Here is a 19,337-nt window from a genome sequence, read left to right as displayed (position 1 = left end):
CGGCTTATATTAAATCGCATTGGCCACACTTGTCATGATGACGTCTGGTATATATGATAGATAAACAGATATACTGTACACCAGTGTCTGACCTGATAAACAGATATACTGTACACCAGTGTCTGACCTGATAAACAGATATACTGTACACCAGTGTCTGACCTGATAAACAGATATACTATACACCAGTGTCTGACCTGATAAACAGATATATACTGTACACCAGTGTCTGACCTGATAAACAGATATACTGTACACCAGTGTCTGAGCTAATAAACAGATATACTGTACACCAGTGTCTGACCTGATAAACAGATATACTGTACACCAGTGTCTGACCTGATAAACAGATATACTGTACATCAGTGTCTGACCTGATAAACAGATATACTGTACACCAGTGTCTGACCTGATAAACAGATATACTGTACATCAGTGTCTGACCTGATAAACAGATATACTGTATACCAGTGTCTGACCTGATAAACAGATATACTGTACATCAGTGTCTGACCTGATAAACAGATATACTGTACACCAGTGTCTGACCTGATAAACAGATATACGGTACACCAGTGTCTGACCTGATAAACAGATATACTGTACACCAGTGTCTGACCTGATAAACAGATATACTGTACACCAGTGTCTGACCTGATAAATAAACAAATATACTGTACACCAGTGTCTGACCTGATAAACAGATATACTGTACACCAGTGTCTGACCTGATAAACAGATATACTGTACACCAGTGTCTGACCTGATAAACAGATATACCGTACACCAGTGTCTGACCTGATAAACAGATATACCGTACACCAGTGTCTGACCTGATAAACAGATATACTGTACACCAGTGTCTGACCTGATAAATAAACAAATATACTGTACACCAGTGTCTGACCTGATTAACAGATATACCGTACACCAGTGTCTGACCTAATAAACAGATATACTGTACACCAGTGTCTGACCTGATAAACATATATACTGTACACCAGTGTCTGACCTGATAAATAGATATACTGTACACCAGGGTCTGACCTAATAAACAGATATACTGTACACCAGTGTCTGACCTGATAAACAGATATATACTGTACACCAATGTCTGACCTGATAAATAGATATACTGTACACCATTGTCTGACCTGATAAACAGATATACTGTACACCAGTGTCTGACCTGATAAACAGATATACCGTACACCAGTGTCTGACCTGATAAATAAACATATATGCTGTACAGCAATGTCTGACCTGATAAACAGATATACTGTACACCAGTGTCTAATCTGATAAACAGATATACTGTACACCAGTGTCTGACCTGATAAACAGATATACTGTAACCAGTGTCTGACCTGATAAATAAACAGATATACTGTACACCAGTGTCTGACCTGATAAACAGATATACCGTACACCAGTGTCTGACCTGATAAATATGACTTGACATACAGATAAACTGTAATTATTTTTACAATTTTTCCTCTTCCTCTTTTCCTTCTCTTACTAGTTTCTGCCATATGATTGGATAACCTAATGCAACATCATGTATTCAGGAAAGAGTAATACGAAGTTGATAAAACTCGCTCCAAATCATAATTGTCGCTATTTATGACAATAAAAACATCCTTAAAATGAAAACACTCATGCATACATGTGAGTATCTGCTTACCAGAACTGACTGTCTCGTGAAGAGGGTGACTGTATGGTATGGTATTTCTGTAACAGATGGATAATGGAGTGTCCGATCGTTCTAGATATTTAAAGAAAAATGTTACATGAATTTACCGATATACAGGTATATAGCAAGCCAACTTATCATTACTCCAAGGAACAATGTCGGTCCCTATTTCATAATGATCCATATGTATCTTCTATAGCATATGATACAACATATGAGCTATTGTATATACTACATAACAGATCTTTTATAGAATTAGATTCTGTATTAGATATATCATTTGTTATATTATATCTCACAAATGCTTTATAAGATATATCATTTAGCTTTACGTAAAATATATCTTACATATTATATAAGATACCTAATTAATTATATAGATTTTCTGATATAATGAAAATCCCGTAACGATATGATATTTCTTTTATAGAAATAATATTTTGACAATTGCTATGGGATAAAACGCGTTCTATATAAGATGTCTAATACTTAGTATGGTAACGAGATCTGATATATTTTATAAAGTATATCAGATCTCTTACATAGCATATACGACATTTTATCTATGAAATTAAATAAGATGTACTACAAATAAAATATTTCATGTACGATATAAGATATCTTTATTAGGATTTATTAGGAAACAATATGGACGCAAGCTGAAAGCCTCTATATCCATATCCAGAAAATTACAAAGAAATAATAATTAAATAATATCAGTCCGGTGCAATGTACATGTAGCATTTGGAGATTATTGTTCTTTATATATAAACCGGTTATTTTTCCAATAATTGTCCAACAGGATTTCAAACTGATAAACAGTTTCTGCATTTATAACATGTTAGGGAAGACTGTTCCAGAGATCAACAATTCGATAGCTAAAGAAGTGTTTCCTTGCATCCCGTCGACATCGTTTTTTGAAAATTTTCTGGGAGTGACCTCTAGTTCTGTTGTTATTGTCCATTTGGAAAAAGTTTTTCGTTACTCGACTATCATATATATTGTTCATTGATGACATCTTATATGGTATGACATAGGATTATCAATACTCGTTGAATAAATGTTAAGTTGGCATACCCTAGATATATATACGTATATGCAAATCAGTATGTTTCTAGCTTGAATTCCTTTTCATATTTTGAAGTTTTTCACGAAGACCCGGTGTACAATGTAAGTTTAGACATTGTGATACATAATACCGTTGATGTTTATATATTCGCCTCACGTTTTCCGCGCTAGTGGTTTCTACACACGAATAAACCGACGATTGTTGACACTGTTTACCTTGATTTGTAATACGTCCCTCTGTTGAACAGCTGGTGTTACTGTATTGTGATTTCATGTATTTACAAATAGAAAACAAAAAGAATTTCTTGTTATTTTTTTTCTGGTAGCGCCAAGTGTGTGATAAATGATTTTGTCAGTCATTGAAGTTCCCTTTATTCCTCAGACATAATTGTCTATCAATTCATCTGTAACTAGACACACAGAAATTGGTCTCTGATTGCTTTCCCGATAATATAAGAATATCTATACACTTACATAATAGACCTACATGTAATAGGAGATTAATATTATTCAAATTTTACAATCATTTTAGAGAATCATAGGTACAGGAACGACATCAAAGTACAAAATAATGTAACGCTGTCGGAAACTCTGATTATAGCTAGTATACCAACAATATGATAATTTCATTATATGTCGGTCATAAACAAAGAGCATGCTAAATTCTAATTCTACTCCTATAACATAAAAGGCCGCTGGTCGGCTCTTTTTCTATCGGATATGATTTTTCCGACTGCGTTACGCGGCGCCTGTCAAAAGTATCTCGCCGTGTAAAACCTCTAACATTGTTGGAGAAGTTAAAATTTAAATGAATATTGAAAACATAGAGCGTATTAGCTTTCTATTCAACGCGTGTTTAGAAAGTCTGTATCCTGTACAGCGGAAAAAACATATAGTTTGAATCATTTCATCATTGAATTTCACAGGTAGGACTTTCGTCCTTACACAAACAACTACCGCACCGACAACTAGAAATAACACGACTGGCCTTGGCTGTGAACTCCGACTCTTTTGATGGTGTCTCGGATGATGTGAAAATAGAATGTCACCCTACACACTTTATATTAATTTTTGAGGCAATGATAGAGATATGTAGATGTGACAAGCCAAGTTAAATGTCATACATGTATATAAATATATATATCTCAAAAAACTATATATAATTATCTGAAATATTATAATCTTACACATATAGGTTTTACAGAATTTGTAGTTATCACACCTGACAAGGATGGATAGATATCTGTTTTAAACATTTCTGTGACCCAAGGCTTTCACATGACATGAAGATATGCTTGATGAAGACAAGGAAATCTCAACCCTCGGGTAGGATTCGTGAGCGGTCACATATATACACATTAATAACTACTGTTCAGAATCAAATTAAAAAAAAAAGTTTGATGATCTGGGTTTTTTTTCATGAAGCTTATCACTATTTCAATAACTCAACCGTGTCTTAGTAAAAAAAAAAAGGTATGAGAAAAACAATCCTCCCTGCCTTGAGGATATGAGAGATAAACCTTGGGTTAGGCCAAGAATATTATTGCCCCTCGGGTTTGAGATTTTTCTGTCAGACCCTTGGGTTAGACCAAGAATATTGCCCCCGGGTTTGGGATTTTTCTGTCAGACCCTTGGGTTAGACCAAGAATATTGCCCTCGGGTTGGAGATTTTTCTGTCAGACCCTTGGGTTAGACCAAGAATATTGCCCTCGGGTTTGAGATTTTTCTGTCAGACCCTTGGGTTAGACCAAGAATATTGCCCTCGGGTTGGAGATTTTTCTGTCAGACCCTTGGGTTAGACCAAGAATATTGCCCTCGGGTTTGAGATTTTTCTGTCAGACCCTTGGGTTAGACCAAGAATATTGCCCTCGGGTTGGAGATTTTTCTGTCAGACCCTTGGGTTAGACCAAGAATATTGCCCTCGGGTTGGAGATTTTTCTGTCAGACCCTTGGGTTAGACCAAGAATATTGCCCTCGGGTTGGAGATTTTTCTGTCAGATCCTCAAGGTAGGGGAAGGTTTTAACTAGTCATCTAAATATTAGGATTATATCGTCGCAATGATTTTATTTCTGTATCCAAGAAAGGTCTGCTGACTAAATCCGTGAATCGTACTGCTAGCTTTTTAAGTCACTTGAGACGAAGTCCCAGTTCACCTATTGTGATCGCCTTTTGTCCGGCGGCGTCCGTCGTGCGTCGTGTGGTGTGCGTCGTCCGTCGTTCGTTGTTCGTCGTGCGTCGTAAACAATTTACAATTTCAACTTAATCTCAGTTACCAACAGGCCCAGAGACCGGATATTAGGTCTGTAGCATGCTGGGATGAAGGGCTACCAAACTTGCTCAAATGGATGAGCTTGACCTTTATTCAAGGTGATAGGGGTCAAATATGCTAAAATCTTTAAACTACTTCTTCTTGATAACCAAAGGGCCCACAGACCCAATATTAGGTCTGGAGCATGCTGTGATGAAAGGCTACCAAGTTTGTTCAAATGGATGACCTTGACTTTCATTCAAGGTCGCAGGTGCCAAATATGCTAAAATATATCAAAAGTCATGTGACCGTTAAGGCCAATTGGGCCTCTTGTTTTTCTTATGCATTCGTTATTTTTGAATATATGCATTCAAAAATTAATTTCACGTGTACATTTTAAATCTTTTGAACGATAGCGACGTTCACCCTGAATATATTTACTCTAGCGACTTCAATATTGCATACACTCGATACGATCCACATTTTTTCTTCCAGATCTAACAAGAGAGAAATGATATAATGGATGTGACGTATGTTGATGTAACTACTGATTACAGTCTTTATGGAGAGGGAGTGGCGTTAACATCCTGTAATGTGACCACGCCATGTCTGAGTGGTCCGCTGGAGGTAATGTCTAAAGAAAAAACGACATAAATTTAACAATGAACTCTAGTTAATATATACCATGTTCCGTCACCTTAAAATAATAACAGGATGTGGAGACGGATCTGTTAGGTTCTTATTATAGTTATTATAGTTGAGGTGTTTGCTTTGTCAGGGACAAGAGACTTAAATCTTGTCTTGAGGTCTACTCCTTTGTTGGAGTGAAACATATTACACCACACGTGTAGATGTTATGTTAGTCATTCCGATTAACAATAATAGTTTTGTCATGTTTGACTACACAAGTCACAATCAAACAGAGCTAAGGGTAGCAGGTGTTCGAAATGGCTGGGAAATTGACAACACTTACCTTAGGGATATGAAACATTTTAATAAAAAAAATCTAAATCTAGTGTTTAGTAAGAACATTAATGTATAATAAACTGAAGATAGTAGTTAGACTCATCCGAAGGGAAACAAATCTTTGTCAATTACATGACTCCAAATTTCCCCAATCCTGTTTTGTCATGACGAGAAAGGGAAACTATTAAATTCCTACAATCAAAGCATATTTTGTACCTATATAAAATGTGATTGATTCAAACTGATAATTTTCAGTAGTTATAAATTTAAAGCACTATTTTAAACCAAGAATGTTAGAAAATAATTTGAGATCGAGTAGAGTTCATGTTTTGGCCACATCCATTTGTTATCACTGGCAGCCATTGGCCGATATCCCCAACAACACACCTCTAGACGCCAAAATGTTGTTCTTGTTGCACTCAAAAAATTATCCTCACTTTACATGAAATAGCCATCGTTGGGAAACAGAAAGCATTGCCAACTGTCTCCTATCTATCGTTCTCTATAAATAAGCGTTCAAACAATGCAACAGGCTCGATGTATTTTTGGAAACAAAAATGTCCAATTTTAGTGTTTTTATAATACTTTTTCTTCTTGTATACTTGTAGTATTACAGGTGGTATAAGTCTCTCTTTTATTTAATTTTTTTTTCTATTTCCCATTTTATTGAGTGCATAAAGACATTTGAGATAGGTATAAGGAAAGTTCTAAAGGAGTTTACATTTTTTGAGAACATGGATCAATTACAAGTATAGCTATTTTAGATGTCAAGGACAATTACGCTTCTTGTATATATAGAAAGTTTTAGGCATAGTTGTAACATATGTAAGTTAACAAGAACTGTACAAGACAGTCAACTAGTCCGCTTGGACACACAATAGGACTCGAGTGTTGTCATCTTGTTTACCAACAAACAGGCTAGCTACATTTTGTATAGGTGTTAGGTACGCTATACATGCGCAATCAGACCTGAGTGGGAAAACGTACAGAATTCAAGTTAAAGTTCTTTATTACTTTGAGCTAATTAACTCATCAGTTTAGAGTACAGACCTATTAGTATATAGAATTCACAAAAACATATATACATATACAATGAATGGAGAATGCATTTATATATTCGTTACATATTAGTTTTATAGTATTATAATTATGTAATTACATATTAAAAAATATGTGTACTCATGAACACATTTCATTGAGGTAATAATTCTGACCTTTCTGATTGGTAAGCTTTATATATTTACCAAAACTTGTCAATTCTTTGGGGATATTTGTAGAAAGTAATTCCACTAGTTTGTATATATTTGGATTTGTTACATAATATCGTTTCAAGAATGTATTTCTTAAATTTGCAAAACAAGGACACACTAATACAAAATGGAAAATCGTCTTCAATATCATTCATGTCACATAAATGACAAACTCTTTGATGTCGCTCAATGTTAAGATATCTACCGTTTTCAATGTTTAGAGTGTGTGACGATAGTCGAATTTTAGCTATTTCTCTCAAGTATTCAAATGATATGGGCTTTTTCAGATAATTCAGACTACGAGCGATTTAAAGACTTACATCTGTTTCCCCTACTGGGTCCTGCCCATCCTGCCCCAGTCATAATATATGTAAAAAAAAGTTCCGCTTCCTCCAAGGATGCATCTGCATAAATGTTGATAAAATCCATTTAGATTTTTATGACATGCAAGATTTAATGGAATAACCTCAAATTCCCCTCTTAGATCCCGCTCCTTCGGACCAGGTGAGCTAAACATTTAGCTTTGCCATGTATATATGTACTGTGCATTCCTCTGCCGACTTATTGGATGTTATAAGTTAATGTATAATAGTACTGATAATTTTAGTAGCATTTGTCATTGTGAAGTAGAAAAAATATATGTATGCTTTTTTATTGCTCATCTAAATTTTGATATTATGTGTACAATGTAGTTAAGTAAACGTAGCAACTATTGTGTATTATTTATCTATTTTCATTTATTTGTATCTCGCCTGGTCAGAAGCATCCTTTGGGGAAGCGTAACAAAGTTTGAATCCATGATGATTCTGATCCCCTGGGGCCAGAGGGGCGGGCCAAATAGGGAAAAAGAGGTAAATCCTTTAAAACTGTTCTACATCATGAAAGACTGAACAGACTTTAACCCAATTTAGTTAGAAGCATCCTTGTGTAAAGTGGAACTACTGTTGTGTAATTGATGACTCTGGCCCTCCTTTGGCGGTACAAATTTTACATAAGTGATGACTTTAGGAATGAAAGAATTGTCTGAAGCATGAAGAGGAACCAGTTTTGCATAAAAAGTCAGACTTGCCCCCACAGGCCTGAGGAGCGGGGTCCCAATAGGGAATATAAAGCAAATTCTTTGAAATCCTATTTCTGTAGAAATGTGTTTTGCCACGATCGCTGCAATATCCAGCATCCAGGAGAGCAAAATAGGCCTTCTGGGCCTCTTTGTTTTCTTGTGTGCATGTGATGTTGGAAGTGTATATATTTCACAATTAAGGAACTCTTTCTGCGAACAAGAGGCCAATGGCCTCATAGCAGGATGGTTCAGTTACTTACCTTCAATGGTTGTACAGATTTGTTTCTTTAATCATATTTAATACAAATTTTGTCAACAAAAATATTTGTTTTAATTGTTGAAAGATGGAGACAGTGACCGTTCAACATCTATTCTATTGCTAATCCCAAATTAAATGTCAATCTTTATTGTCCCCCTTTTTTAAAGAAAAGTAGTCCACAGTGAACAAATTTTGGAATATTCGCGTTCAACATCTACTCTGATAATCTTAGATGCCAATTTTCATTTTCCTACGGCAATTTAAAAAAACAACAACACTATGTTACAGTGACCTTATTTTGCATTCAGTATCTATTACATCTAAGACGTAATTTTTCATTGTCCAAGGACATTTTTTTTTTTTTTTTTTTTTTACAAAAGTAGGTCATCTTGACATAACTTTATCGAATGCAACTTCAACATTTATTTCTCTTCGTCGATTTCAACTTCATTGTATTGAATTTTTTTTAGAAAGGTTGATCACAGTGACCTAATTTTGCAAAATTCAAGTTCAGCATCCATTGTTTATCAGATATATATTCAAATGTTTGTTGTCCTGAAACAATTTTAGAAAAATAGGTGAAATCATTTTTTCAAAATCAAGTTTAGCATCTATTGCTTATCCAGATGTCAATTTTCATGTTTTAAAAGTAGGTCACTGTGACCAAATTTTGCAAAAATTCAACTTCAGCATCCACTCTTCATCCAAGATGTAAATGTCCATTGTCCTATGGGAATTTTTTAGGAACGTAGGTCACAGTGAGCAGTGATCTAATTTTACAAAACACAAGTTAGCATCTATTTCCCATCCCAGATGTCAATTTTCATTGTCATATGGTAATTTTTAGAATTGTAGGTGACAGAGACTTAATTTTGTAAAATCAAGTTCAGCATCTGCACTGTCGATAATGTGGTATGCAATGCGGTCTTTTAAATATGGCGGACCAGGAAAGGCGAAGGTAGGTCTTAATTTCAAGCTACCACATCAGTTTTTTGTAGACACATTGTGACCATATGACACGTACCGTACTGAACACAGGAAAAAACACAACTTCAAACTATATCACTGCTTTTTGTCGATTAGTTCCAAAGTTCTTGTCAATCCTTTGTGAAGTTGGACACATTGTTGAAATTGCAATTGAGGCGGAATCTACCGTGATAATATGCCGATATTGAATTACTTAAAGGGTCTTATGTCTCTACCTTGTCAGGACTACTGCCATATGAGATAAAATCACATGTCATATAGTATTTGTGTCAACAGGCCTATACTTTTTCGAAAATCACGGGATAAACAAATTGTTTATGTTAGGGATCGGTACGTTATTAAATCCATGTTTTGGAAAAAAGGCTATGGATTGGTTACAAAGGTCCCAAAACAATTATATATGTGATGCACTATAAAAATGATTTATTAAAATGATAGTTGGAAATGATGGTATCAACCCTTTCTTTTACAGATATCTGATCAGACGATTTTCGCGGCCTTTTGTTGCCATTATTGCAATTTCAAGGAGGAAACATTGCAGATATCGATTGACCATAGCTGCTCCACCCACCAAACAAAAAGGCTCAAGATTAAAGCTGAACATTAAGTCGAGAAAGAGAGGCTATCTAACGATGGTAAATGTATCTTTAATTTTAAATCTGAAATGATAAAAAGAAACATGTAGCCTATCAGTCTTTAATTGTTTTGGGACCAATCCATGACCAGATGACTTGAGTTTTGGCAACCATTTCATCGCATTTTTCCCAAAACATGGATTTTATGACGTTGGACAAATCCCTAACATAAACAATTTGTGTATCTCGTGATTTTCGAAAAGGTATAGGCCTGCTGACATAAACAGTATATGACATGCTATCATATCTCATTTGGGAGTAGTTCCGACAAAGTAGAGAGACATTAGACCATTGAAATAATTCGATATCGACAAAATAGCATGGCAGATTCCGCCTCGATTACGATTTCTGAACAATGTGTCCAAGTTCATGATGGATTGACAGTTTTTTGGAAATAAACGACAATAATCTAATTTGAAGTTTTTTTTTTTTTTTTTTTTTAGATCAGTACGGTTCATCTCATTGTCACAATGTGAGTACAAACAACTGATCTGGTAGATTGAAGTTAAGACCTACCTTCTTCGCTCATCCTGGTCCGCCATCTTGAAAAGTTTATTCCATACCACGTTATCGACAGTGTTCTCATCCCCGATGTCAATTCTCATTGTCCCTATAGAATTTTTAAGAAACGTAGGTCACAGTGACCTAATTTTGAAAAATTCAAATTCAACATCTATTGTTCATCTACGGTATTAATTTCCATTGTCTTATGAGAATTTTACAAAAGTAGGTCACATTGACCTAATTTCATCAATTCAAGTTCATGAAGAGGAAGGACATAGCAATCCCTGTTAATATCAAATTATCATGTGATGAATATTTATAAACAAGAATTCCTTAGACAAAAAAAGACAAAATGTCAAACATTTATCAAATCTAAATCATATGGCTATATGATGAGTTTGAAATAAGACATGAATTGTGAAATTGTTGGAATTTATCAGCATATCAAACACAATAAGTATTTTTGTAATTTTTATTTTCAATTTAGAACAACTCTTGTTACATTTTATCTACAATTGTGTAATAATGATAAAAACTAGAATTGTTTCATTTGTGTAAGTACTTTTTCTCCTACCTTTACCCACTTAACATGTATATGAAATAGAATCATTTCAATAGTTGAATCACAGGAGCATTGCAAACATACCAAAATTTTGATAAGTTAGGCATGTTTTATAGTTTTTCAAGTGCAAAATTGTTTTGACAGAAATCATTTGGTCCCAATTCTTTTCCTGAACAAGCAACACTGCACAAATACAGGTAGGTCAAAACTATGTGACCACAGGTATGTTTAATATGGAATATATACCATCAAAATTGTATACTGTATCTATTTCTATCTGGGCCTATGGATTATCTCATGGATTATGTCACGACAGAAAATTTTATGAAAGCTTGTAAAAAGTTAAAGAATACTGTAAACATGGTAATATAAGAAATGTACTGAATCCAGACAGGTAAAACTGTACGGTGTACTGTAATCATCACAGACATCAGACAGGTAAAACTGTACGGTGTACTTTAATCATCACAGACATCAGACAGGAAAAACTGTACGGTGTACTGTAATCATCACAGACATCAGACAGGTAAAACTGTACGGTGTACTGTAATCATCACAGACATCAGACAGGTAAAACTGTACGGTGTACTGTAATCATCGCAGACATCAGACAGGTAAAACTGTATGGTGTACTGTAATCATCACAGACATCAGACAGGTAAAACTGTATGGTGTACTGTAATCATCAGACAGGTAAAACTGTACGGTGTACTGTAATCATCAGACAGGAAAAACTGTACGGTGTACTGTAATCATCACAGACATCAGACAGGTAAAACTGTACGGTGTACTGTAATCATCAGACAGGTAAAACTGTACGGTGTACTGTAATCATCACAGACATCAGACAGGAAAAACTGTACGGTGTACTGTAATCATCAGACAGGTAAAACTGTATGGTGTACTGTAATCATCAGACAGGTAAAACTGTACGGTGTACTGTAATCATCACAGACATCAGACAGGTAAAACTGTACAGTGTACTGTAATCATCACAGACATCAGACAGGTAAAACTGTACGGTGTACTGTAATCATCACAGACATCAGACAGGTAAAACTGTACGGTGTACTGTAATCATCAGACAGGTAAAACTGTATGGTGTACTGTAATCATCACAGACATCAGACAGGTAAAACTGTACGGTGTACTGTAATCATCACAGACATCAGACAGGTAAAACTGTATGGTGTACTGTAATCATCAGACAGGTAAAACTGTATGGTGTACTGTAATCATCACAGACATCAGACAGGTAAAACTGTATGGTGTACTGTAATCATCAGACAGGTAAAACTGTACGGTGTACTGTAATCATCACAGACATCAGACAGGTAAAACTGTACGGTGTACTGTAATCATCAGACATCAGACAGGTAAAACTGTATGGTGTACTGTAATCATCAGACAGGTAAAACTGTACGGTGTACTGTAATCATCACAGACATCAGACAGGTAAAACTGTACGGTGTACTGTAATCATCACAGACATCAGACAGGTAAAACTGTATGGTGTATTGTAATCATCACAGACATCAGACAGGTAAAACTGTATGGTGTACTGTAATCATCACAGACGTCAGACAGGTAAAACTGTACGGTGTATTGTAATCATATTATTATTATAATTATAATAGATAATTCCCAATTCATTAGATCTTAGTTAGAGAATGGAATCCCCATGATAAAATTCAATCATTATAATAGATAATTCACAATTCATTTGATCTTAGTTATAGAATGGGAATCCTTAACAAATCATTATAATAGATAATTCACAATTCATTAGATCTTAGTTATAGAATGGGAATCACTCTTAACAAATCATTATAATAGATAATTCACAATTCATTTGATCTTAGTTATAGAATGGGAATCCTTAACAAATCATTATAATAGATAATTCACAATTCATTAGATCTTAGTTATAGAATGGGAATCCTTAACAAATCATTATAATAGATAATTCACAATTCATTAGATCTTAGTTATAGAATGGGAATCACTCTTAACAAATCATTATAATAGATAATTCACAATTCATTTGATCTTAGTTATAGAATGGGAATCCTTAACAAATCATTATAATAGATAATTCACAATTCATTTGATCTTAGTTATAGAATGGGAATCCTTAACAAATCATTATAATAGATAATTCACAATTCATTAGATCTTAGTTATAGAATGGGAATCCTTCTTAACAAATCATTATAATAGATAATTCACAATTCATTTGATCTTAGTTAGAGAATGGGAATCCCTCTTAACAAATCATTATAATAGATAATTCACAATTCATTAGATCTCACAGAACGGGAATTCTCCTCTTTACAATCTAATATACACAGAAGTTAGAGAATGGGGATCAATTTATAAATATGATACCTAAACTGCCAATTTGTTTACGGTACATTAGCAATAAACACATTCTTAGCTTGATTTTAACTCTATAGATTAAATGAACTACAATTTCTTTCATGTAATAAATAAAACTTGTAAAATGCATATCCCTGTTGCAGATGTGTATTGCCCTACTCTCTTCAGTAGTGATACACTCTCCCACAGATTTATCATACACAATCTCATTAACGTACAAAGAGAAAACATCTCACATAGACCTGGCAAAAAAGGATCTTATCATTAACACATAATAACCATGTACATGAACACAGATTTGTTTGAATTTCAGTAACTGTGCAAGCAAAAGTGATATTCAAAAAATTCCAAACAGGAACTGATAACATGAAAGGTATACACAATTTGTTTTAAACAAAATAAGATCATGTTGGCGTTTGTACAAAGACTCAAGCATCGAATATGATGCCAGTCTCCCACAATGAGGGCCATGTTTTGATATACAAAGTGTCTAAAGTGAACATGATGAGAGTACAGACAGAGGGTGTACACTTATATCACAAGGTTTAGTGGCGACCAAGGGCTTGTAAATATATTACCGTTAGTGACTATACTAACAAAACAATAGTATACGTTAAATGTCTACACTCATGCTTACAACTGTAATTCATTCAACATAGAAACAGCTCCATTAACAAGACCAGTCAGTGAGAATCTCATTATTAGGTAAATCAGGTAACAACACTGAAGCAAAGCACTAAAACAGCTACATCAGCTGTATATGGTGAACCTATCTAATAACACCAAAATATTCCAAATATGCATTTCAACATATTTCCAAATGAGTGACATCCTGTAATAATAAAGTATTGTAGCCCCATTTCCACTAAAAATTATCATCAATTAATACTTCAGTAATTATTTTCCTATAACTTGTCTAATTTGAACAATAGACCATGTGCATTGTTTCCTCATAGTGTGTTGGAATATTCAAAGAATCTGAGAATAAAGGTATTAATGAACCAAAACTTAATAAAACTCATCAGTATCAAATTTAAAACTTTATCTTTAGTCTAAAAAGTATTACTCGGTCTAATCATACATACTTAACTTTGACAACTTGATGCTTTTCATCTCCAATTAAAACCTTTCACTTTCCATTGGATCCAACTTTGAATCCTCAAATGAGATGTTCCTGACAAACCAGTTCATTCTGGTAGAATGTTACATTTCATTGGAACAATGGATGATTTATTCTGATGGCTAAATCACACATATCACATAATCCAGTGTCCCTGCACACTTTATGTATGATCCACGGTTCTGTAGTACAAACAACCTAAACGACCCTCTATGGGGTTGCTAACACAACCCTGATCTTGTCCTGGTAAGTACACAGGTTCGTCCTGTACAAAGTATAGGCACTTTAAATTTTCCAATGATTACTGTATAGAACTAATTATCACTTCTGTTTCAACTTATAGAAAATCCATTACTAAATATTTTGGCAAAAAATATAACTCATTTAAGGTAAGATTTATGATAATTTTACTCCCACTCTTTACTGTAACAAGACTGTTTTATAGGCACATTCCATTGTACTGTTGAAAGTCTTTCATCATTAATATAGCACAATACAATTCTCATAAATAAGTTAAGAATACTATACATGGATTTATATATATCATATATATTTCATTTACACCCTTTGATAAAGTTTTGACGGTGATGTTTATGAGCAGTTAAATAGGTAAAAACCAGATTGAATACACTAGTACTTATAAACAATAAAACAGCTATCTACATTAAGCTCAAAACAGAACTGACGGCCTAACATTTCAAAACAGAACCGACGGCCTAACATTTCAAAACAGAACCGACGGCCTAACATTTCAAAACAGAACCGACGGCCTAACATTTCAAAACAGAACCGACGGCCTAACATTTCAAAACAGAACCGACGGCCTAACATTTCAAAACAGAACCGACGGCCTAACATTTCAAAACAGAACCGACAGCCTAACATTTCAAAACAGAACCGACAGCCTAACATTTCAAAACAGAACCGACGGCCTAACATTTCAAAACAGAACCGACGGCCTAACATTTCCAATGGTTCATATTTAACACTAAATAGTTAACAAGAATGAGTATCACAGTTTAGGAAATACAAGTGTTTACAAATTAGAAGTATCATGACAAACAATGCAACAATTGACTATTTACAACATATGCACCATAAACAAAGGGTTGTGCTCCCCAACAAATAACGCTGCAGAACACTGACACTTAACACACCACAAGCATATTGCACCTTTATCATGTTTAATTCCACCCATAACCTACCTGTAGTCTTCACCTGATCAATAGGAATGTACAGTCATGAATGTGTCACCAAAGTGTCACTAGATCAGGCATCAGTCAAATACAATTTACCACCACACCAATGGTATACTGGTCAATACCACCACACCAATGGTATACTGGACAACACCACCACACCAATGTTAAACTGGTCAATACCACCCACCAATGGTATACTGGACAATACCACCAGTCAATGGTATACTGGACAATACCACCCACCAATGGTATACTGGTCAATACCACACACCAATGGTATACTGGTCAATACCAACACACAAATGGTATAGAGGTCAATACCACCCAACCAATGGTATACTGGTCAATACCACCACACCAATGGTATACTGGTCAATACCACCACACCAATGGTATAGAGGTCAATACCACCCACCAATGGTATAGAGGTCAATACCACCCACCAATGGTATACTGGTCAATACCACCCAACAACGGTTTACTGGTCAATACCACCACACCAATGGTATACTGGTCAATACCACCACACCAATGGTATAGAGGTCAATACCACCCACCAATGGTATACTGGTCAATACCACCCAACAACGGTTTACTGGTCAATACCACCACACCAATGGTATACTGGTCAATACCACCACACCAATGGTATAGAGGTCAATACCACCCACCAATGGTATACTGGTCAATACCACCACACCAACGGTATAGAGGTCAATACCACCCACCAATGGTATACTGGTCAATACCACCACACCAATGGTATACTGGTCAATACCACCACACCAATGGTATACTGGTCAATACCACCACACCAATGGTATACTGGTCAATACCACCCACCAATGGTATACTGGTCAATACCACCCAACCATTGGTATACTGGTCAATACCACCTACCAATGGTATACTGGCCAATACCACCCAACCAATGGTATACTGGTCAATACCACCCACTAACGGTATACTGGACAATACCACCACACCAATGGTATACTGGTCAATACCACCACACCAATGGTATACTGGTCAATACCACCCATCAATGGTATACTGGTCAATACCACCTACCAATGGTATACTGGTCAATACCACCTACCAATGGTAAACTGGACAATACCATCACACCAATGGTATACTGGTCAATACCACCCACAAATGGTATACTGGTCAATACCACTTACCAATGGTATACTGGTCAATACCACCTACCAATGGTATAGAATTAAGTTTCACACAATGGACCACCACACCAATGGTATACTGGACAATACCATCACACCAATGGTATACTGGACAATACCACCTACCAATGGTATACTGGTCAATACCACCTACCAATGGTAAACTGGACAATACCATCACACCAATGGTATACTGGTCAATACCACCTACCAATGGTATACTGGTCAATACCACCTACCAATGGTAAACTGGACAATACCATCACACCAATGGTATACTGGTCAATACCACTTACCAATGGTATACTGGTCAATACCACCAACCAATGGTATACTGGTCAATACCACCACACCAATGGTATACTGGTCAATACCACCCAACAACTGTATACTGGTCAATACCACCTACCAATGGTATACTGGTCAATACCACCCAACCAATGGTATACTGGTCAATACCATCACACCAAAGGTATACTGGTCAATACCACCCATCAATGGTATACTGGTCAATACCACCACACCAAAGGTATACTGGTCAATACCACCCAACAACTGTATACTGGTCAATACCACCTACCAATGGTATACTGGTCAATACCACCCAACCAATGGTATACTGGTCAATACCATCACACCAAAGGTATACTGGTCAATACCACCAACCAATGGTATACTGGTCAATACCACCACACCAATGGTATACTGGTCAATACCACCCAACAACTGTATACTGGTCAATACCACCTACCAATGGTATACTGGTCAATACCACCCATCAATGGTATACTGGTCAATACCACCTACACCAATGGTATACTGGTCAATACCACCCATCAATGGTATACTGGTCAATACCACCCACCAATGGTATACTGGTCAATACCACCCACCAAAGGTATACAAGTCTCACATAATGGACCAAGAATGTGGTTTCTGGGTAATATAATACACTGCTATCCAAGTTTCTATACATTTTGAGAAAATATTTTGAAACTCGAAATTTATATTAAGTAAATATCATTAAAAAGTTGTGTATTGTATTTTTGTGTCTCTTAACTTTTTATGGTAATGCTTTCACAATCCTGCCTATATGTATGTATCTGGCATTAAGCCAATCCATATTTATAGCCTTTCAAGGAAAATCTATTTGACTGTTCCACCATCTACGTTGAGTAAAGTCTATTAGCTGGCTCCCCAGAGATATTACAGGATTAATAAAGACCCTGTACATTGTAAAGCTGATCAGGAACAGTGACTGCTGTCACAGCAGAACCACATCCTCATCATTACATTGATCTGTGTAAGGGTGACCATATTTAACCTCAAAAATACTCATTTTGGTCAACAAAAAACCAGAAATGTTGAGTCAGAATTTTCCCCCTCCATACAATGCCTTCTAATTGGAATTATCTGGCAGCCTGTAGCTGTGGTGATGGGAGTATCATGGAGTTGAGTCATTCACAAATATGAATGGTATGGTATGTTTATCTGTTATAATGCAATCACACCTTCACAGTAATGAAACTCCAAATCACTGCCTGGACAATGTCACCAAGAAACATCCTAATAAAGCAGTACCTCTTCAAGATTTTGATATTTTTGTAGAATTATCTGTGTACCAGATCATGAATGATGACTCATTGGAAAGAGTCTGGCTTCCTATTCCTAAAGATTTTTTAAAAAATAAAATATCACAGGAATTGAAAACTGTTGAGTTTCCCCTTCACCATAATCACACAGCCAACAAGCAGCTTCTGGTAATGAAACTAATGGTCCTATGTCTATGGTCAGCCTGTCCATGGTTCGAGTATTTTGTTGTGAAATAGGAGATTAACAGTTGGTAGGGGTGTGGTTTCCTCTTTGTCTGTGGTTGGATCCTGGCTCATGTCACCTATATGTGTACTGTCCTGATAAACAGAATCAAAAGCATTGATCAGTGATCTGTATACATCTTATAGCAATCAATCTACCATAATCAAGGGCAAGAAACCTCTAAAAGTCTCAAACGGTTCAATTTTACAAAATAAAAGAGAGTCCTTGCAATCACTCAATGTTTCTTAACAAGCTCACTGATATCCATTTGAGTTTTGTCACTAGAAATGACAAATGTCATCCATCTACTTAATATATAAATTAAAGAACACCTAAGAACTTAAATATAATGTACCTTTGTCTTAGTTATAATATAACGCCACCCGCTGCAGAACAAACATATA

The 19,337-nt window shown here is 35.5% G+C and overlaps 1 protein-coding gene across 3 annotated transcripts in view; it reads right to left on the bottom strand.

The window, feature by feature from the left end:
• Window positions 1-11,129: 11,129 nt before the first annotated feature.
• The window catches only part of LOC117325023 (protein FAM91A1-like), a 45,782-nt gene continuing 37,574 nt past the window's right edge, over window positions 11,130-19,337 (bottom strand). The window contains exons 21-22 of one of the 3 annotated variants that reach the window (XR_004532114.1): window positions 17,326-19,028; window positions 11,130-17,142 (exon numbers count right to left, since the gene is read on the bottom strand). Coding sequence is in view for 1 of the 3 variants with exons in the window: in XM_033880917.1 (XP_033736808.1) it covers window positions 18,909-19,028 (120 nt within the window). In the remaining 2 variants the exon portion in view is untranslated. Of the gene's footprint in view, window positions 19,029-19,337 lie in introns of all 3 variants that reach the window. The other 2 variants (XR_004532115.1, XM_033880917.1) reach the window with 2 other exon arrangements.

This window comes from Pecten maximus, chromosome 4, assembly GCF_902652985.1.
Source record: "Pecten maximus chromosome 4, xPecMax1.1, whole genome shotgun sequence".
Taxonomy (NCBI): Eukaryota; Metazoa; Mollusca; class Bivalvia; order Pectinida; family Pectinidae; genus Pecten; species Pecten maximus.
The sequence above is the reverse complement of the archived record's forward strand: the minus strand, read 5'-3'. Positions and strand labels throughout refer to the sequence as shown.